The 23349-nt window shown below is 37.5% G+C and overlaps 1 protein-coding gene across 1 annotated transcript; it reads left to right on the plus strand.

The window, feature by feature from the left end:
• Positions 1-1213: 1213 nt before the first annotated feature.
• LOC144447428 (actin-related protein 2/3 complex subunit 4) lies at positions 1214-20728 on the plus strand. Its single transcript, XM_078137489.1, has 6 exons — positions 1214-1287; positions 3929-4047; positions 8586-8697; positions 10472-10567; positions 12385-12555; positions 19707-20728. Exons 1-6 carry the CDS (start codon positions 1285-1287, stop codon positions 19710-19712), a joined length of 507 nt encoding a protein of 168 aa, XP_077993615.1. The 5' UTR covers positions 1214-1284; the 3' UTR covers positions 19713-20728.
• Positions 20729-23349: the final 2621 nt, after the last annotated feature.

Consider the following 23349-nt stretch of genomic DNA (forward strand, 5'->3'; position numbering starts at 1 on the left):
GAAAGATTGTGTATCTCCTTTTTCATACAAGAAAGTTTTTTGTGTACCATGTTTGCTTTCTGGTTTTCTTTTTCTTTTTTCTTTTTTTAAAGAAGCGTTTTTTTAGGCTTTTACCAGCTGCCTCGTGATAGATGTCTGATAACATAATGCCAGCCTGATCAACTGACTTTTTAGAATTATCAAAATGTTCTCTCTCAAAGTTCTTAGCCACTACTATTACCTCCTGGCTCTGTAATGCGTTGTAGAAATAATATTTTGAGTTTGTATCCCATATGTATGAAAATTTGGATTGACAATAGTTATTCGAGTCATCTGCTGTAGAATTAGGTGTAACTTTATCATCTTGTAGTATGTTAGTCTGCAATGTAAATAACATTTGGCAATGATCAGATAAAACCAGGTTCAATGGCTGAACACTAAAAACACCAATCCTATTGAACAGACTATGACTAACAATGGTATAATCTACTGTACTAGGGCAACGTTCTTAACGAGTCGAGCCTGCCACTGGAGGCTCGTTTATCTCGAAATGTAGTGGTAGAAAAAATAACTCTGTTTGCGAGAATGCTGAGAGTATGTTTTCGCAGTTCGCTTTTCTCAACTTACTTTGCATGCTTGGTCACAATGCTACCATGTGTTAAAAACAAAACAATAATCCATTTAAAAGTGGTTACATTACCACCAGGGAAGCCTTGCTTAGCTCTATTATACATGTATTCGGGGAGAACAGAGGAATTTCAATGATTCGTGATTCTACGACTTGAAAATTACGAGAGAGCCCTCATCGGTTGATCGAACAAGCTTCAGGATTCGAATACAATACATTTATTTTCAAAATTTGATTACCCTATATTTCACCGCCACCACGATAACACTAATTTCGAAGTCTTTTTGTATTTGTCAATTTGTATTTCAGCCAAAATAAATTGAGAATTTATCATTAACTTTTGATAAGTTCTAAGGTTTCTGATTATTGTAAAATACAAATATACTTTCACTGGCATTTTGACTTGTTGATATGGTTAGCGTTTTAATATCGAAACCTGCCCCTTGCGTCGGAAGGCTTCACCGGTAGAATCTAAAAATATATCTGCATTAATGCATCGCCCGATGCCCATGCTCATGCTGCACTGCTGGGATGTAGCCATCAACGACAAGAGGCTGGGTAACCGAGACTAATCCGCGAAGCGACAAATCTTTCCCATGCTGCAATTCGTCACGAAAGTTTACGCATGCGTATAGCGAACGATTTCCGCTGCTTGTACTTCCTGTTCATTTTCAATCATGGTAAGTAAACTTTTCGTAAATTTAAAACAAATTTGTTAATTTGTCAGTTTATTTCCGGAAATGACAGTAAATCTAGATACCTAAACATCAGTACGAGAGTTTGAAATGCTGGTAACGTACTCACAGACCAGTCGGGACTGACTGCAGTCTAGCAAAGGATCAGACAAGTGTTTCGTCTGACTGCCGCGGTGGGTGTGGAGCTTTTTCGCCTGCTACTACTATTATATTCTAGTATTAGCTTTCGTAAGTTCTATTTTCGGTATTCGTTACTATACCATCATAATAATTATTAGAGTTAATTATTTTCCGTTTCCATATGTTTTTCTGTGTGTTCATTTGTGGTTGCGACACGTATAGTGTAGACGTCTACGGTAAATTGACTAATGTACTACCATGCTAATTTTGATACTAGTCCTGCTTGCATACGTCGAGTCGTCCCCACCATCTACCCACAGACACTTGTTACCCGATATATGTATCAGAATGTTTCTATCAGAATACAATAAAATGTCGATAATATCGATACTATTGACGTATTTAGCCAACTATATATGAACGGGGTGAAATTACACTTGTTTCTGTGATCGCACAAGTCCACTCACCGCGAAATATTAGACAAGGTTTGCAACAGAACACCATTTACCGTACGGCAACATGAACTTTCAGCCTCGCTGTGGCTACAAAAGTCCCAGTTCGGAGGACCAAAAATCGCGAAATCACAAGTTCAACCTTAATTTGAGGGTTCCGCCTTTCATACGATGACGTAGTGGACATCCCGACTAACTAAATACTAATCATACTAACTCGAGTCTCTGTGCATGCCTTCCACTTCCTGGTTGTGTTTTCATAGTGATTATTTAGTCTGATAACATACTAGTAGATATATCTCTGTTACTATAGTGTTAGGTTCATTTTTTAGGACAACTGAACTGATAAGGTTCAGTGTAGCTCATAGCTGCAATAATTGTAGCGTTTGATGTGATTTTGAGGGCTTTTTCGTCTGTTTTGTGCCATTTTTCGTTCCAACAAATGCTACAATTCCTCTAATGCAAACACAAATAGACAGAACCGATTCAGATCTGAATCGCAAAGTTGGGCGGACTTTTCTGCTAAATTACGCCTAGCTGGCAAAATAACACCAACATTAATTACGGAGCCTTCAAGCCCCAAGAAGTGTTCAGAGGTACCCCAATTCCGTCAAAATCGGCAAATGTAGCAACGCATGCAGCATTTTGAAACAGGCAGTACGCTGACATCTCGCTCATGTTTTCAACGTGGTCTCGTCTATTTGCATTTGCGCTACAGGAAATGTAGCGTTTGATTTGGGTTAAATGGCGGAACGAAAAAAGGCACAAAAACAGACGAAAAAGCTTTCAAAATCACATAAAACGCTACAATTATTGCAGCTAGGTTCAGTAGTGCTATACTGTATACATATAATGATGTAGGCATGGCAAAGTGTCTGTCTGTGGATGTGTGTGTAAACAACTTAAAGTTAAAACCGATGGACTGATTGTTATGATATTTGTTGGGTGTACTACCTTGGTGAATTGTTCAAATCAAAATGATTTGGGTAAAAAATTATGATTATGGTCAAAAAACTTAAACTCAAAAATTATTGTGCAGATTGGTCTGAAATTTGGTGGGAATATTCTTAGAGGTGTTTAGATTAAAAGTTGTTCATGACATGATGATCCTATCAATGATTTGCAAATAAGGTATAAAAATGTGTCTTTTTTGGTTAAAAATCTTTAATTTCAAAACTACTAAGCAGATTAAGCTGAAATATTTGGTGGGAACATTCTTAGGTTTATTTATATATATATATATTTCTGTCCTTTTTTGATAATGCCCCCCCCCCCCCCCCACCAGTACAAAAAAATGTCCCCTAATTTTTCATGGAAGGCCCAAGTGCCCCCTAATCATGACATCCAAGAATGAACACTGGTGATGTTTCTAGAGGTATTCTGTATTTATTGTTGAAAACATTTTTACACAATTGGCAAACAGCAACCTTAACCCAAGCCCTTATCAACAGTGAAATGATGATGCATATTACACAATGAAGGGTAGATAATAGACTGTCGACAGTCGCTAGTGCCTTGTTTGCTACGTTTATTTAAAGTTAAAGTCGTTGCCATGCTTCGATCTGGAGCAATACTACTATAATCGCATACTGATAGCGCAGCGACGACTTTAGTTTTAGATAAAATATAGCAAAAAAGACGCGAGCAACTGTCGACAGTCTTGGTAGATAAGTGAATAAATATATTTAAATGTACGCAAATATGCCTAGACCACGCCCATAGCAATGGATAAATGATGGCTTACAATACATTGCAAAGATGAAAACTGGAAAGGGTAGGCAAATTAATAAATATTCCACAAATGTATGCAAATATGCCAAGCAACGACCATGTCCATACCAACAGCCAACTACAGTTGTGCTACAGTGCCATTGGTAGTATTTTATGATAAAGATCTTTGCCAACAATACTTCCATTGTGGATACAAATAGAATAATGAATTATACATTAATTAGTAAACTGCATGAGTTCAAAAGAGGAAAAGTTCAAAAGATTTGTTTTGTTCACATTTAGTCTTTCATATTGCAACATATAACATTTCTGTTTTATTTTAGGCTGCAACACTGCGACCATACCTAAATGCAGTCCGTTCAACATTAACGGCTGCAATGTGTTTGGAAAACTTTCCTTCACAAGTTGTTGAAAGACACAACAAACCTGAGGTGGAAGTCAGGTAGGAAAATAAATGTTCAATATATACAGAAAGGGACTGTCCAGGAATTTTAGTTGCGTGTACAAAAACACATTTATTCACGTCAAGATCCCTCTATGAAAATTGACAAGTGTGACATGGGATTGTTACATGATTACTGAATACAATATTTTAATTTGCCCATGATTGTTCAGTAACAATAACATGTAAAGGAAATCAGTCAAAATACATGATCATTGTATCTGCATCCTGATGTTTCTATTCTTTTACAAGACAAAATATTACATGTACATTTGTATAACAGTATTCACAAACATGGTATTCCAAGTGAACATTAAGGAAGTTCAATTGGGAGATGTTTGCAGTTTTTAGCACAACTGACTGATAAGGTTCAGTTGTGCGATAGGCATGGTGCGGTGTCTGCCCGTGTCTGCCCGTGTGTGTGTGTGTGTGTCTGCCCGTGTGTGTGTGTGTGTGTGTGTGTGTGCGCGCGCGTGCATGCGTGTGCGTGCGTGCGTGCGTGCGTGCGTGCGTGTGTGACTTAAACTCAAAAACCGCCAGACCGATTGCCTTGGTATTTGGTGGGGACATTACTTTTGGTGTCTAGTTGGGAAATTGTTCAAAGCAAAATGATCGCATCTTAGGTATGTGATTTGGGTCAAAAAATGTCATTTTTAGCACAACTGAACTGAGTCTCTGTACATTTGTAGTGCTATAGGGATCGCCCGGCGTCTGTGTATGTGTGTGTGTGTGTGTAAACAACTTAATGTCAAAAACCACTGAACCGATTATTATGATATTTGGTGGGTCCATTACCTTGGGTGTCTAGTTGGGAAACTGTGATCTTACCATTGGTTTGTGATTTGGGTCAAAAAATGTGATTTGAGGTAAAAAAACTTAAACTCAAAAACTACTGGGCAGATTGGGCTGAAATTTGGGTGAAACATTCTTCAGGGTGTTTTTACTAAGAATTATTCATAATATGAGTGATATGCAAATTAGGGCTACATGTAAAATGTGTCTTTTCGGTAAAAAATCTATAATTCCAAATTCACTGAGCAGATTGGGCTGAAATTTAATGGGAATGCATCTAGGGATATATGGACGAAGAAATTAAGCATACAATGATTCCATCAGTGATATGCAAATTAGGTGTAAAATAATCACATATATTGCAAAGATAACAGGAAAAGAAAGACAAATGAATAAACATTCAAAAAATGTATGCAAATGTGCCTAGCAACAAGACCACGCCCATAGCAACAGCCAAATGATCACATATATTGTGAAGATAACTATGGGGATTAATAGACAATTGAATAAACATTCAAAAAACGTATGTAAATTTGCCTAGCAACAAGACCACGCCCATAGCACAGCCAAATGATCACATATATTGTGAAGATAACTATGGGGAATAATAGACAAATGAATAAACATTCAAAAAATGCATTCAAATGTGCCTAGAAGCAAGACCACGTGCATAGCAACAACCAGATGATCACATATATTGTGAAGATAACAAGAGGATTAATTGACAAATGAATAAACATTTACAAATGTATGCAAATATGCCTAACAACAGCCAAATGATCGCGTATATCGCAAAGACAGCAACATGGTTGGATAGGCAACTGGATAGTCATTCAGCAAATGAACACCTATTGTTAGCATAGACTAGCATATGGATAAACATTTTTAAAAACTGTACAATTGTTCTACAACACCATTGGCGGTATTCTTGGTCAAGAAACTTAAACTGAAAAACTACTTGGCAGATTGGTCTGAAATTTGGTGGGAACGTTCTTAGGGGTGTGTGGATTAAGATTTGTTCATCGTATGATGTTTCCCTCAGTAATATGCAAATTAGGGCTAAAATGTGTCTTTTTGGTCAAAAATGTTTCATTCCAAAACTACAATGCAGATTGGGCTGAAATTTAATGGGATGCATTTGGGGGTGTATAGATGAAAGAATATTGAGCATGTAACAATCGCATCAGTAATATGCAAATTAGGTGTAAAATTGTGAATTTTGGTCAAAAACGTACATCTCAAAAAGTACTTGGTCAATGAGACTGAAATTTAGTGAGATGTTTCTAGCAGTGTTATTCTGCAGATTTTGTTCAAATGTTTTGACACAACTGGCCCAAGCAACCATGACCAATCCCTTAGCAACAACCAAATGCCAGTATATTTTGCTAAAATAACATCATCTGGTACGCAAGTGAGTAAACATTCAATAAGTATGCAAATATGCCTAGCAACAAGACCATGCCCATAGCAACAGCCAAATGATTACATATTTTGCAAAGATAACAAGAGATTAATAGACAAGTAAATAAACATTCAAAAAAATGTAAATGTGCCTATCAACAAGACCACGCCCATAGCAACAGCCAAATGATCACATATATTGCAAAGATAGCAACAGAGATTTAATAGACAAATGAATAAGCATTCAAAATATGTATGCAACATAGCAACAATACGAAGCCCATAGAAACAGCCATATGATGATGTATATCTCAAAGATAACAGCAGGGATTCATAGACAAGTGAACGAACATTCAAAAAATGTATGCAAATATGTCTAGCAACATGACCACGACCGTAGCAACAGCCAAATGATCGCGTATATTGCAAAGATCAGAACAGGGCTGGGTAGGATTTTTGCATTAGCGGTTCAAGTGTGACTTTCCCCGACTTGGTGAGCCACCAAGTCAGGTGAAAATTGTTTGCATCTCTGAAGCTATTTGCAATGTCACTGATAATAGGTCAGTAAAACTGATAACAACTGATATAATGTATGACATTAGGGGCTTCACACTTAGATATTGAGCTTAGCTTTGCCTGATGTGTTATATAACAGTGCTTTATCTCATTTGTAAATATTGCCAACAAACATTATTCAGTGATAAGAAAGATAAGAAACCCCACTTCTTGATTCTGTAATGTAATTATGGAATACCACACTCTAACTCAGTTATTGTTTTTGTAGCATGTTACTAGTATGCAAATTTCAACTTCCAGATTTAAATAAACATACAAACAGATCCCCTGAGGCCTCATGAATCTCATCAAACCCAAAGTCATTAAACATTTCTATCACGTCACACTCCAAAAGTATTGTTTTGTAAGTCAAATAATGTAGCTTGAAAATCACAGCTCATAATGAAAAATTTTTGGACCCTTTCGTAGTTCTAATGGACTACAACTTTCAGAATTCCATAGCCCAAAGATGGTGACCAGTAGTCACATTCCTTAACTGTAAAATAGGATCCCCTGTGGACATACATGTACAGTCCAAAGATGGTGACCAGTAGTCACATTCCTTAACTGTAAAACAGGATCCCCTTTGGACATACATGTACAGTCCAAAGATGGTGACCAGTAGTCACATTCCTTAACTGTAAAACAGGATCCCCTTTGGACATACATGTACAGTCCAAAGATGGTGACCAGTAGTCACATTCCTTAACTGTAAAACAGGATCCCCTTTGGACATACATGTACAGTCCAAAGATGGTGACCAGTAGTCACATTCCTTAACTGTAAAATAGGATCCCCTGTGGACATACATGTACAGTCCAAAGATGGTGACCAGTAGGCTCATTCCTAAATTGTAAAATAGGATCCCCTGTGGACATACATGTACAGTCCAAAGATGGTGACCAGTAGTCACATTCCTTAACTGTAAAATAGGATCCCCTGTGGACATACATGTACAGTCCAAAGATGGTGACCAGTAGGCTCATTCCTAAATTGTAAAATAGGATCCCCTGTGGACATACATGTACAGTCCAAAGATGGTGACCAGTAGTCACATTCCTTAACTGTAAAATAGGATTCCCTGTGGACATACATGTACATGCACAGTCCAAAGATGGTGACCAGTAGGCTCATCACTAAACTTGAAACAGGATCCCCTTTGGACATACATGTACAGTCCAAAGATGGTGACCAGTAGTCACATTCCTTAACTGTAAAATAGGATTCCCTGTGGACATACATGTACATGCACAGTCCAAAGATGGTGACCAGTAGTCACATTCCTTAACTGTAAAATAGGATCCCCTTTGGACAATTACAGTCCAAAGATGGTGACCAGTTGTCTCATCACTAAACTTTAAACAGGATCCCCTTTGGACATACATGTACAGTCCAAAGATGGTGACCAGTAGGCTCATTCCTAAATTGTAAAATAGGATCCCCTGTGGACATACATGTACAGTCCAAAGATGGTGACCAGTAGGCTCATTCCTAAATTGTAAACAGGATCTCCTGTGGACATATGTATATGTACATGTTATCAAAATATCAAAATACATGTATCCAAGTGCTAAATAAATTGTAAGACAATCAGTGGCAGCCTAGTCTGGGTGGACAACCACTGCAACTTTTGCTATCCATATGCCAAGATGGCTGTAGACATGGAACTACGGTTACCATACCATTAATTGTGAGACCTGAAAACACTATACAATTGAAACAACCATACATGTATGCATATTTTGCAAAAGATCAATTGTTATCAATATTTGTGTTGTTTTGTATTGTAGGAGCAGCAAAGAATTGCTTCTACAGCCTGTTACAATAAGCCGCAATGAAAAAGAAAAAGTTCTAATTGAAGGATCAGTAAACTCTCTCAGAATAAGTATTGCAGTTAAGCAGGTAAGTAAACTTCTCTTTTTGATATAAATTTCAGTGTTGTTGGTTTTGGATATTTAACATATCTATACATTTTTTTGTATATCTGACTGGTTTGTATGATAGAAGGTTCAGTGAAACTTGTAAATACACATGTTTTGAAATGTTGCCAGTGTCTTTGGCAGTAAGATTAGATGCACTGCTTCATAACATGTCCATGTAGTACTACACAGAATGAATGATGATGTCATTCCTAGTATAAACCATTACTGCTTTGAACCGATTGTGTCAATACTGTAGTAACCATGGTAATGCTAAGAAACCTTGGGTCTTGCTGTATACATTACAATGTACATGTACATGTACTGTAACCATGGTAATGCTAAGAATCTTTGGGTGTGTGTTGAAGACGAAGGGCCACTGGTTGAGGGTGCTTAGTAGAACTAAACTCATAAATAATTAATAAGGTAGTCATAGTAAAGCTGGTTTATTGAAGTTAAAATTGATTGAGAAAAAAAACCCGCCAGCTTTGAAATCATTACTTTATTACATGGCACCTAGGGAAAATATATTTTTTAAAAAGCAAAAAAGAAAGAAAACAACACCAAAACATCTTTAGTAGTACCTGTTATCGCCAATATCAGTACCAGAATATCTTTAGTAGTACCTGTTATTGCCAATACCAGTACCAGAATATCTTTAGTAGTACTTGTTATCACCAATATCAGTACCAGTACCAGAATATCTTTAGTAGTTCCTGTTATCTCCAATACCAGTACCAGAATATCTTTAGTAGTACCTGTTATCTCCAATACCAGTACCAGAATATCTTTAGTAGTACCTGTTATCTTCAATACCAGTACCAGAATATCTTTAGTAGTACCTGTTATCGCCAATACCAGTACCAGAATATCTTTAGTAGTACCTGTTATCTTCAATACCAGTACCAGAATATCTTTAGTAGTACCTGTTATCGCCAATACCAGTACCAGAATATCTTTAGTAGTACCTGATATTGCCAATACCAGTACCAGAATATCTTTAGTAGTACCTGTTATCGCCAATACCAGTACCAGAATATCTTTAGTAGTACCTGTTATCGCCAATACCAGTACCAGAATATCTTAAGTAGTACCTGATATCGCCAATACCAGTACCAGAATATCTTTAGTAGTACCTGTTATCTCCAATACCAGTACCAGAATATCTTTAGTAGTACCTGTTATCGCCAATACCAGTACCAGAATATCTTTAGTAGTACCTGTTATCGCCAATACCAGTACCAGAATATCTTTAGTAGTACCTGTTATCGCCCATACCAGTACCAGAATATCTTTAGTAGTACCTGTTATCGCCAATACCAGTACCAGAATATCTTTAGTAGTACCTTTTATCTCCAATACCAGTACCAGAATATCTTTAGTAGTACCTGTTATCTCCAACACCAATACCATACATGTACATCACATTCTAATAGTACCTGTTATCTCCAACACCAATACCATACATGTACATCACATACTAGTACCTGTTATCTCCAACACCAATACCATACATGTACATCACATTAATAGTACATGTTATCTCCAACACCAATACCATACATGTACATCACATTCTAATAGTACCTGTTATCTCCAATACCAATACCATACATGTACATCACATACTAGTACCTGTTATCTCCAACACCAATACCATACATGTACATCACATTCTAATAGTACCTGTTATCTCCAACACCAATACCATACATGTACATAACATTCTAATATATAACTTCTTGACCAATTTGTAGGCTGATGAAATTGAGAAGATTTTGTGTCATAAATTTATGAGGTTTATGATGATGAGAGCAGAAAATTTTTTCATTCTCAGAAGGAAGCCAGTTGAGGTAAGGATGGTCACTCCATTCATGGAAAATCTTGTGTTTAATAATTAATTTATGTTTTATCATTTATACGATCACAAACTTATCAGTGTTCTTTTATATCAAAGCAGATTAGAATATTCCACTGTAGACCGAGTACCACACTGGACTTTATTACAATTTGTTTAACAAATCAATTTTACCATGACTTCCTACTTGAAAAATCAATGTGAAACAACACATCCAAAATACTTGGTTGTAACTCAATAAATTGCAGAAGATTGATATATATGTAAAATCTTTGTTTGTGTACGCCAATGCACGCTAATAAGAGCAATCAGAAAATACCATTACTTCAAGGGCAGTACCTGTATGCCAATGCACGCTAATAAGAGCAATCAGAAAATATCATTACTTCAAGGGCAGTACCTGTACGCTAATGCACGCTAATAAGAGCAATCAGAAAATACCATTACTTCAAGGGCAGTACCTGTATGCCAATGCACGCTAATAAGAGCAATCAGAAAATATCATTACTTCAAGGGCAGTACCTGTATGCCAATGCACGCTAATAAGAGCAATCAGAAAATACCATTACTTCAAGGGCAGTACCTGTATACCAATGCACGCTAATAAGAGCAATCAGAAAATACCATTACTTCAAGGGCAGTACCTGTATGCCAATGCACGCTAATAAGAGCAATCAGAAAATACCATTACTTCAAGGGCAGTACCTGTATGCCAATGCACGCTAATAAGAGCAATCAGAAAATACCATTACTTCAAGGGCAGTACCTGTATACCAATGCACACTAATAAGAGCAATCAGAAAATACCATTACTTCAAGGGCAGTACCTGTATGCCAATGCACGCTAATAAGAGCAATCAGAAAATATCATTACTTCAAGGGCAGTACCTGTATGCCAATGCATGCTAATAAGAGCAATCAGAAAATATCATTACTTCAAGGGCAGTACCTGTATGCCAATGCACGCTAATAAGAGCAATCAGAAAATACCATTACTTCAAGGGCAGTACCTGTACGCCAATACACGCTAATAAGAGCAATCAGAAAATACCATTACTTCAAGGGCAGTACCTGTATGCCAATACACGCTAATAAGAGCAATCAGAAAATACCATTACTTCAAGGGCAGTACCTGTATACCAATGCACACTAATAAGAGCAATCAGAAAATACCATTACTTCAAGGGCAGTACCTGTACGCCAATGCACGTTAATAAGAGCAATCAGAAAATACCATTACTTCAAGGGCAGTACCTGTATGCCAATGCACGCTAATAAGAGCAATCAGAAAATACCATTACTTCAAGGGCAGTACCCTATCAACAATTATCTGTACTCGTATTCATATCTGTCAAAGTCATTCATTTCCGGGATTTGTCTCCAGTATACAGTTTGTCTGCCTGTCATTTCTGGGATTTGTCTCCAGTATACAGTTTGTCTGTCTGTCAGGATAACATTAACGCTGCTGTTAACGTTTTGAAATTATACCAATCTTCATGAGAAGGTTTGAACGTCATGATGTCACCAGTCATGTATAATTAATACCCATGCCCAGCAAGTCGTTTTCTGACAGAGTACTCTACTTTGATGCTAGGAAATATATACTCTTGACATGTGAGAATATGCAAATGTTGATGGATTCTTATCATTTTAACCAATTTTAAGCATTGTCATTACAACTTGCTAGGTAAAAGAGAACGCGATCTATGCATTAAAGTTCCTTAAAGTATCAAATTCTTTTTTTGAAACCGGTGTGACTACTGCCCTCTACAATCAGGAGTATATTTGACCTTGTTTTTGTTTTATTTTCAGGGCTATGACATCAGTTTCTTGATCACAAACTTCCACACAGAACAGATGTTCAAACATAAACTTGTAGACTTTGTTATTCAGTTTATGGAAGAAATTGACAAAGAGATAAGTGAAATGAAGTTAGCTGTCAATGCAAGGGCACGTATTGTTGCAGAAGAATTCATGAAAAAAGTAAGTTGGATTAAGTTTGATACTCTTCAGGTGTGTTGAAATATATATCTATTATAAATCAATATTCAAAAACATCTCATTGTGTTATAATTGTATGGTATAGTGCTTATAATTAATAGCCATATATGTAAATTAGTCTCCATTTTATGTAGCAAGTTTAAAACTCTGATGATGAAGCAGCCATATAAACTACGGCATGCAGTCTTGTTCTCTATTCAAAGCTGTATGGTTGTTGTTTAGCACACTAATTCAGTTCTTTTGGGACTGATGACTCACCATCTACAGTACACGTATGTCTTGTAGTACTTTGAGTGATGTTGTCCATCCAGCTGGGTCAGCTCTGCCATGAAAAATATGTCCCATAAATAAACACTGCTTTTAACAATTTATGATAGCATGGATTGTGAGAATTTCTCTGGAAAGAACACTGAACTGATTACTCAGATCTGTTTGTGATGCCCACCTGATTTGAAGGTTAAACAAAGACTATGATATGGAATACTCTTTGTTATCATCTTGCCCTTGGACAAACATTAATGGTTATTAAGTGCACTGCATCAACCCATTCTTGATGAATAACTTCAACTAAAATGTATACACACATATGTCCATTGAATGCTCAATTTATAATTGAACATTGCCTATGTTTTCAAACACATTCCTGAAAGTCAAGTGCATGTTACTTTATTTGAGGTGACAGTGGGTCTAATCAGTGTTGCCACCCAGAGAGAAATAACCAAGTCAAGCACTCCCTTTTATCTGATCCAGATAATTTAGTCATGTCTGTAAGGAAATGGTTACTTTGATGTGCCTTACTGGCAACATGTTTGTTTTGCTTGCTCTCAGGGGGTGTTGAATGTATGACAATAACTGATAATTACACTCTGTGTAGTAACATGTCTTTGCTCTCTTAATCCATCACAATACTTAACTGTACTTGAGACACATTTGTTATGGTTGGCTGCAGTCTGGCTCTAGTCATAGATCAGATGACTATATCTAGTGTCAAGTTTCTGTGTACATAAAACTTGTGTTTATAACTGCGTTTGTTAGGTGTTAGCTGTGGACAGTCGTTCATGCCTTTTTTCGTTGTGTTTCATCTAAAACAAAGTCGTCACCTCACTCCATAGCACTGAATACTAACGCATACTGATAGGAACAGCGAGTGCCAAAGGTACATGCGACTGTTATAGCATGCTGGATATCCACTTGCTATTACTTATTCAAGAATGTGATGTCATGGCATTGGGCACTACTCTATCATATGATTTTCATACAGTTCAATATAAGGTCACTCAACATTCAATGCATATACACGTACACTGCAGCGCAAATTTGACATCGTAAATGTATTAAGATGGTCATAATCAAGTAATTTACCTTTCCTATCTTTCTTTGTTAAAGCTTGAAACTGTGCATTTTTATAACATTTGTAAATGACATTGTTGGATGACCTCATCACCAGACATGCAATGTGAACTATGACCCCAATGTCAAACATTCTACAATAAAAATCTTCTTACTGTTATCGTGTGAGGGCACTGCAAGGAACGAGTCAATCGTGCCTTCTGCACTCGCTGTTACGATCAGTATGCGGTTATTGTATTGCTCCGAATTGGAGCAAGGCAACGACTTTAGTTTTAGATAAAATGCAGCAAAAAAAGGCACAAACGACTGTCGACAGTCTAGGTAGGTGTGTCTCTTTCAAAACAACCATATCTAACAGTGCTCAACCTCTTTCTAAGCAAATAACACAACATTGACACCACAGCTAGACAAAATTAGATTTGAGCATTATATATTGTGTACACTTTGGGACAGTCCTTGATGCATGTGTAGTTATACGAATGCCTTTTTATAGTACAAAATATAAGCATGTGATTAGAATATGTTTAACCTTGTACCCTCTCCTAACTTACTGCCATGTTTGAAGAATGAAATATGTACAGACTACAGTTTAATTAGCCCTCAATGGCAAAGCTGAAGGGGGTGGGTGCTACTACTTTCAGTCGGCCATGTGTCTGTCTGGCCATGTCAACCTCTATCTCAAATATGCATGGGCCAATTTCAACCAAACTTTCAGTAAACACCAAATACTATCCTCTACATATGCATGTCATTTTTAGTCCCCGCGGACGAAGTCCGGAACGGGGACTTATGGATTGGGTTCTGTCTGTCCGTCTGTGCGTGCGTCCGTCCATCCGTCCGTCCGTCCGATGCTGTTTCTTGGAGATGCCTGGACCGATTTTTTTCAAACTTGGTACAGGGGCAACATACTATGGCATACATATGCACGTCAATTTGTTTTATGATACGATCCAATATGGCCACCTAGCAACCATTTTGTTTGCGAATTTTCCCTGTCTAAAGCCATAACTCAGACATGCTTTAACAGATCTCATTCAAAGTTGGCATTAGGACAGTGTTCTATGACATACATGTGCATATTCATTGTTGTCATGATACGATCCAATATGGCCGCCTAGCAGCCATTTTGTTTGTGAATTTTCATGTCCAAAGCCATAACTCAGACATGCTTGAACAGATCTTATTCAAAGTTGGTATTAGGACAGTGTTCTATGACATACATGTGTATATCCATTTTCGTTGTGATACGATCCAATATGGCTGCCTGGCAGCCATTTTGTTTGCGAATTTTCATGTCCAAAGCCATAACTCAGACATGCTTGAACAGATCTCATTTAAAGTTGGTATTAGGACAGTGTTCTATGACATACATGTGCATATCCATTTTCGTCGTGATACGATCCAATATGGCTGCCTGGCAGCCATTTTGTTTGTGAATTTTCCATGTCCAAAGCCATAACTCAGACTCCATTTTCATCGTGATATGATCCCCCATACCCAACTAATCCTTTATTGTTGGAGGCATATTCCATGTCCAACAAGCACACACAACATATCTAAGTCTGTTTGTTTTAGGTTCACAAATGTTGTTGCGTGATCAGACTTGTATTTCTTGACTCTCGGGATAAAGTCCAAAATGGCGACCATTTTTGTCATAAAAATTCACATTTTGCCTAGTATTAGTAACATCGGAAGCTTAGTAGATAAAAACTTTATATTAATGTCTACACCCATGTCGTGATACAACCTTTTTAATGACACTTTGACCTTAACCTTTATCTTCAAGGTAATTTTGTCATGAGATTAACATTTTGCTTAGTAACATGGAAAGATTAGTACATATAGATAGAAACTTTATTCTAGTGTCTACACCCATTTTATCAATGATAAGCTTTCTAATGACACTTTAACCTTGACCCTCATTTTCAATGTCAAATATGTGTTATGTTGTTGAAATGCATATATCTATACATATCAGTGACATAAATGGGCCAATTTGTACTAAATCTTGTTTAAAGATCCAGTATACATGTAGTAGTAGTTCACATGTGCACATCACTTCATTCTATTAAATGTAGTATTAGCTTTGCGGCAGTGTCTTGACAGCAGCCATTTTTTTGCCATAAAAATTCATTTTCACCTCTCACACTGGAAACACAGTAGCGACATCATGTGAGTATCTATTCCCATGTTTTCCAATCAACAGCTTTCTAATGAGACCCTGACCTTTGACCTTAACCTTTATTAAAGTTTAAGGTCAAATAGTTAAAAATATTCAAAGTGTGTATACACACCTACATTCACTAGCTGATTTCAAACAAATCTGGTACTGATGTTTGAGACTGAGGTCAGCATATATCACTTTTGCTGTGTGGTATTAACACCAATGGCCAAATGGTGGCTGTTTTTATCCCATTTTTTCCATTTACTCTGGAGGCTTTGTAGTTAGTCCTCATTTGAATGTCTCCACGAAATCCATGACGACTTTTCAGATAACAACATAGTCTTTGACAATAATCACTGATTTCAAGGTCCAAAGACTGAAAATGACAACATACCAAGATTTAGCTGTGAAAGACGAAAATATCCAATGACTGAATTGTGTTTTGATCTAAAATAATATATGTAGAGATATAGGAAAGTTGGCAAGTTTGAGATAACTTATAACTTTCATTGTAAAACACCAAGTTCCTTTCCTATCTTGTGATTTGTCAATATGTGGTTATGTGGTATGTTGAAATTTTACACTGTTCAACACGTACGACAAGTTAAACCTGTTCCAAACCTATTTACCTTGAACCAAATCTACCGGTAGTACATGTACATGTAAAACCACTAGGATAACAATATTTGAAGGAGTTAAGGAGTATAAAGTAAGAATGAGGAAAGATTCGTTGTAATTGAAAATGTAACTTGCTACAAACTCACGATCGTATCATAATCTGATGGTACACTAAAATAATGATGTCATCTGTCCAGGCTTATTAGCCTGCCACTCAGGAAAGTGAGATTAGACCGCACCCACAATGGCTGATCTGTCAGTCTAACAGTACACAGCATCGGAGGAATCCATGCTCTCATCCAAACCCTATTTGACACTTCCAGGCAAGATTTGTAAGTCGTTATTTTCTGTTCATATCATTCCAATCTTGTCTGTATAATGACTAAGTTAAATTTCGGCAACAAGAACCGAGCTTGTCCCAGTCAGTTTTCAGTGTGTGTGTGTGTGTGTCCTGCTGAGGCAGTGTATATTACATGGTATGTTTGAGGCAATCTGATTGGTTGTAGTGTTGAGGTACAAAGCCATGGAGATAAATACTACTTTGTAAGTGAATGAAACCACAGCCTCTTGGCAGTGGGGTGCGTCTTGAACTGTGCCATAAAAGAGGCTGTGGTTTACGACGATGCCCACGGGAGAAACAGTCTGTGATTGGGTGACCCACAGTCCCCCAATGTTATTCAACATCTGTTTAATTATACCCTTGTGTGTAAATGTGTTCCTTTCATGATTGGATTTGACTGAATGATATATTCATTCTACAGTACACCTCAAGAATACTTCTCCTATTTTTATTTTTATCTTGTATGTCATCCATGAGTTAGCCTGGTGTTACTGTATCTATAGGGATTTAATTTTCTTTTGGGGGCGAAAATCAACATAAAAATGTTGGAAGATGTGTGTTATGTTTGTATTTGAAATTTAGATAAAAATGATGTCAAACTGTCTCTGACAAAGTGATAGCATTGTCCTTTCAAAATAGTTTACACAATTCATTCCTACAAGTCAACTAACAGCAGTTATGTATATTGCCCCAAGTGATGATTTAGATTGTTAAACTTGGCCTAAGACATGCAGCCTTGAACTTATTGCTACTGTTATCACCATGTATACATCAAAGTGCAAAGTACTGTTTGTGTAGTTGTGCTTCAGGAGATACATTATAAACTCAAAATTGTGTGAATAAATAGGAACATTGAATTTGTAACATTCCACAACTTTGTTACTTTGGACTGTAACATAAAATCCCCCCCCCCCACACTGTACTGTACTACTTTGGACTGTAACATAAAATCCCCCCCCCCCCTCACTGTACTGTACTACTTTGGGCTGTAACATAAAATCCCCCCCCCCCACACTGTACTGTACTACTTTGGGCTGTAACATAAAATCCCCCCCCCCCCCTCACTGTACTGTACTACTTTGGGCTGTAACATAAAATCCCCCCCCCTCACTGTACTGTACTACTTTGGACTGTAACATAAAATCCCCCCCCCCCTCACTGTACTGTACTACTTTGGGCTGTAACATAAAATCCCCCCCCCCTCACTGTACTGTACTACTTTGGACTGTAACATAAAATTCCCCCCCCCCCACACTGTACTGTACTACTTTGGACTGTAACATAAACCCCCCCCCCCCCCCCCCCCCCCCCTGTACTCCTTTGGGCTGTAACCAGTCTGATTAAAATCTGATGTAGATGTCGGCTAATCGTTCATTGCTATTTTACCTTCGTTATTTTGCCTGAATTGACCTTGGTAAATGTTTACATTTTTTAGCCTGATCGCCTCCTCTACATCTGAACTGGCACACATGCAATCGAATTTCTGCTCAGTGAGACACGCAGCAAATCAGGTTGCGTCTTACTTGTCATGGGCATACATGTACGCATTGAATATCAACAAACATCAACAAACATTGAATATATTGGGTACAATGTACGTGCCACTCTGGGTGTCTTTGGGTACAATGTATGTGCCACTCTGGGTGTCTTTGGGTACAATGTATGTGCCACTCTGGGTGTCTTTGGGTACAATGTATGTGCCACTCTGGGTGTCTTTGGGTACAATGTGTGTGCCACTCTGGGTGTCTTTGTGTACAATGTATGTGCCACTCTGGGTGTCTTTGGGTACAATGTACGTGCCACTCTGGGTGTCTTTGGGTACAATGTACGTGCCACTCTGGGTGTCTTTGGGTACAATGTACGTGCCACTCTGGGTGTCTTTGGGTACAATGTATGTGCCACTCTGGGTGTCTTTGGGTACAATGTACGTGCCACTCTGGGTGTCTTTGGGTACAATGTATGTGCCACTCTGGGTGTCTTTGGGTACAATGTACGTGCCACTCTGGGTGTCTTTGGGTACAATGTACGTGCCACTCTGGGTGTCTTTGGGTACAATGTATGTGCCACTCTGGGTGTCTTTGGGTACAATGTACGTGCCACTCTGGGTGTCTTTAGGTACAATGTATGTGCCACTCTGGGTGTCTTTGTGTACAATGTATGTGCCACTCTGGGTGTCTTTGGGTACAATGTACGTGCCACTCTGGGTGTCTTTAGGTACAATGTACGTGCCACTCTGGGTGTCTTTTGTAAATGTACACAGTGATAAACCTATCACAATCAGACATTGTAAATGTACACAATGATAAACCTATCACAATCAGACATTGTAAATGTACACAATGATAAACCTATCACAATCAGACATTGTAAATGTACACAATGATAAACCTATCAGAGTCAGACATTGTAAATGTACACAATGATAAACCTATCACAATCAGACATTGTAAATGTACACAATGATAAACCTATCAGAGTCAGACATTGTAAATGTACACAATGATAAACCTATCACAATCAGACATTGTAATGATATAACACATGATTTTAAACATTCATATGCTGCTATTATAATAATTGGTTTTAGAAGTCCTTGTTGTTTTTAGTGAATTGCATATTTTAATAATCATTTGTCAATACATTGTTCTCTTTCTGTTTCAGTTTTAAGAAGACATCTTTATCAGGATGACTATTGGTAAAAAATACAATGTATCTCCTTGAGTCTTAAGAATTATTTGGATGAAGAATGCAACTATTGTGATGACTACAGGCAGATAGTGTCAACAGCTTTGTATATTCTGGTCTAAGGTCATTTGTAAGGACCATTTAGCTTGTACCTCTCTACTCGGTGAACCTACAAAAAAAAGTTGATTTTTCTGGATGCATGAAACATAAAATGCTGTATATTTTTGAAATCAAGGAAAGTAATTTTTTTGACAGATGTAGTGGCAAAAAGATTGATAGCCTGCCAATTTACATAGAACATACAGGGATAAACACTTCAAAAAACTAAGTTGAGCTATTAGTTGAAGTATTTAGGAAACTCACTGCTGAGTAATATACTTTGTTAGCGTATTACCATAGTACAAATCCTGTTGTCATACAACTACATTTTGTACATCATCTTACAAAATACATCAATCCATTCAATTCCTCTTTCAAACCATCACCTGAAATGTATTATGGGGTATGTTGCATCACCGTGTTGATAAACATAGATCAGTCATAGTATGGTATCACATTGTTTGTGTTCACAAATAATCTAGTCTTAGTTACCCAGTTCTCTCTGATCACCTCATACTAATCATTACATACAGCCCAAGAGTGCTTTCCATATAAGTATGTTTTGGTTTGATTTCAACTATAGTAGAAACCTGTGTAAAATGTTGTATGATAACAGGCTGGTTGTAATGTAGGCAATCAACCCACGTTAGCCCTGTAGGAAAGTAAGTACACTTGATCATTACAAGTGTAGTTGTTGAGTGTATTTCTGTGCTATCTTATTATATACATATATATATATACCTTCCACAAAGATCGGTCTCTCTAGTTTTTTCCTCTGTATTTTGTTTTGATAAGAATAATGCTTTTTCATTTATTCCCTTTCCATCAAACTTGGGCGTAATCACCAATATCAAAATATTTGGATGAAATCTGTAGATGAAGACAACAATAAAACACCCATTGTTTTTAGCCAGTGGGTAAATTGCTATTAGTGTTGCTTTCCTTTCATATACATGTGTAGTGATGTGTTCTTGTGTACATGTCTATGACAGATTCACCTTTGTTCTAAGCTATTATTATCTTTGCTATACACATTGCTATATTCTCACTCACAACATGTATTTTCACTGTTATGTCTGCTTCCCACAAGACTGTGTGTGTGTGTGTGTGTGTGTGTGTGTGTGTGTGTGTGAGAGAGAGAGACAAGTATTGACAAATTGTCAGTCATTGTGTACAAGTATCTTTATATCTAATAATCGTAACTGTCACATAGTCATTAATTTCAATTTCGTTCACTCTTGCAAGCCATACCACATATTTCTGCTGATGTAAGGACATACAGCTCTGTCTTCTTTCACTGTACAATCCAGTATTTTATAAAAGTCTCCCCACGTACATGATGTATCAAATATCGGCATGTCTCCTCACGTACCGGATGTATCAGATATCGGCATGTCTCCCCACGTACCTGATGTATCAGATATCGACATGTCTCCCCACGTACCTGATGTATCAAATATCGGCATGTCTCCCCACGTACCTGATGTATTAAATATCAGCATGTCTCCCCACGTACCTGATGTATCAAATATCGGCATGTCTCCTCACGTACCTGATGTATCAAATATCGGCATGTCTCCCCACGTACCTGATGTATCAGATATCGACATGTCTCCTCACGTACCTGATGTATCAAATATCGGCATGTCTCCCCATGTACCTGATGTATCAGATATCGACATGTCTCCTCACGTACCTGATGTATCAAATATCGGCATGTCTCCCCACGTACCTGATGTATCAGATATCGACATGTCTCCCCACGTACCTGATGTATCAAATATCGGCATGTCTCCCCATGTACCTGATGTATTAAATATCGACATGTCTCCCCATGTACCTGATGTATTAAATATTGGCATGTCTCCCCATGTATGTACCTGGGGTATCAAATATTGATTGCCAACTATATATTCAGAGTTTGTCAATGTGAAATAAATAAATGACTTCAGTAGATGCCAATATGAGTAAATCTGAGTTTTTATAGGGTCATTCCCTTGAAACAGCAGTATTTTCTGACTGTGTCGAGTGCAACAGGTGGACATAGCCTTAACATGCAATGCTGAACGGTTTATGTGAATGGGCAATTCTAAGACCTGTGTAACAATACTAGTCTCATTTCAAACCACTGGGATAACCTTCATTTGAAGGGTGATTCTAAGACCTATGTAACAATACTAGTCTCGTTTCAAACCACTGGGATAACCTTCATTTGAAGGGTGATTCTAAGACCTATGTAACAATACTAGTCTCGTTTCAAACCACTGGGATAACCTTCATTTGAAGGGTTTACAAAGAGTATCAAGCAAGAAATCTAAAAAATTTTATTGGAAATTGCCATAGTGCTGAAATTATTACACAGGCACTGAGTAGTACAGTGTGAGTGCAGTCCTAGAGAACACTGCTAAGATGCAGTACACATAGATTTGTAACATACACACTTTGTGGTGTGCAGCCCATGTTTAGTTCCTCAAGAAAAAGTGTTGTAAAGAACACTTCAAGACCTACAGCCTGTGAATAATATAATCTCTTTTGTGAAAATGCATGAATCAGCTTGTCTCGTAGCGACTAGAAAACTTGAAAAGTATAGCCTACAAACCTGTATCGAACTGTACATAAAAAACAGCATTAAATTAAAATCCCCTTCATCGAGTTATAACAGTTCAGTGAAAAGTAACTTAGTTGTACCTAAACATTTATTATGTTAAGAGAGTTTAATGAGAAGGGTTGTAGTTATGTTGTGGGTGGACCATTCATTCAGTTGTAACAGTTTAGTGAGAAGGGTTGTAATTCTGTGGGTGGACCATTAATTCAGTTGTAACAGTTTAGTGAGAAGGGTTGTAATTCTGTGGTTGGACCATTCATTCAGTTGTAACAGTTTAGTGAGAAGGGTTGTAATTCTATGGTTGGACCATTCATTCAGTTGTAACAGTTTAGTGAGAAGGGTTGTAATTCTGTGGGTGGACCATTCATTCAGTTGTAACAGTTTAGTGAGAAGGGTTGTAATTCTATGGTTGGACCATTCATTCAGTTGTAACAGTTTAGTGAGAAGGGTTGTAATTCTATGGTTGGACCATTAATTCAGTTGTAACAGTTTAGTGAGAAGGGTTGTAATTCCGTGGTTGGACCATTAATTCAGTTGTAACAGTTTAGTGAGTAGGGTTGTAATTCTGTGGTTGGACCATTAATACAGTTGTAACAGTTTAGTGAGAAGGGTTGTAATTCTGTGGTTGGACCATTAATACAGTTGTAACAGTTTAGTGAGAAGGGTTGTAATTCTGTGGTTGGACCATTAATACAGTTGGAACAGTTTAGTGAGAAGAGTTGTAATTCTGTGGTTGGACCATTAATACAGTTGGAACAGTTTAGTGAGAAGGTTTGTAATTCTGTGGTTGGACCATTAATTCAGTTGTAATAGTTTAGTGAGAAGGGTTGTAATTCTGTGGTTGGACCATTCATTCAGTTGTAACAGTTTAGTGAGAAGGGTTGTAATTCTATGGTTGGACCATTAATTCAGTTG

This window comes from Glandiceps talaboti, chromosome 1 (genome assembly GCF_964340395.1).
Source record: "Glandiceps talaboti chromosome 1, keGlaTala1.1, whole genome shotgun sequence".
NCBI classification, from domain to species: Eukaryota; Metazoa; Hemichordata; class Enteropneusta; family Spengelidae; genus Glandiceps; species Glandiceps talaboti.

Excerpts from the sequence above, each read along its gene's own strand:
- LOC144447428 (XM_078137489.1), top strand. Across the intron at positions 8,698-10,471 it reads TAAGTATTGCAGTTAAGCAG|GCTGATGAAATTGAGAAGAT; the intron begins GTAAGTAAACTT and ends ACCAATTTGTAG. Across the intron at positions 10,568-12,384 it reads TCAGAAGGAAGCCAGTTGAG|GGCTATGACATCAGTTTCTT; the intron begins GTAAGGATGGTC and ends TTTTATTTTCAG.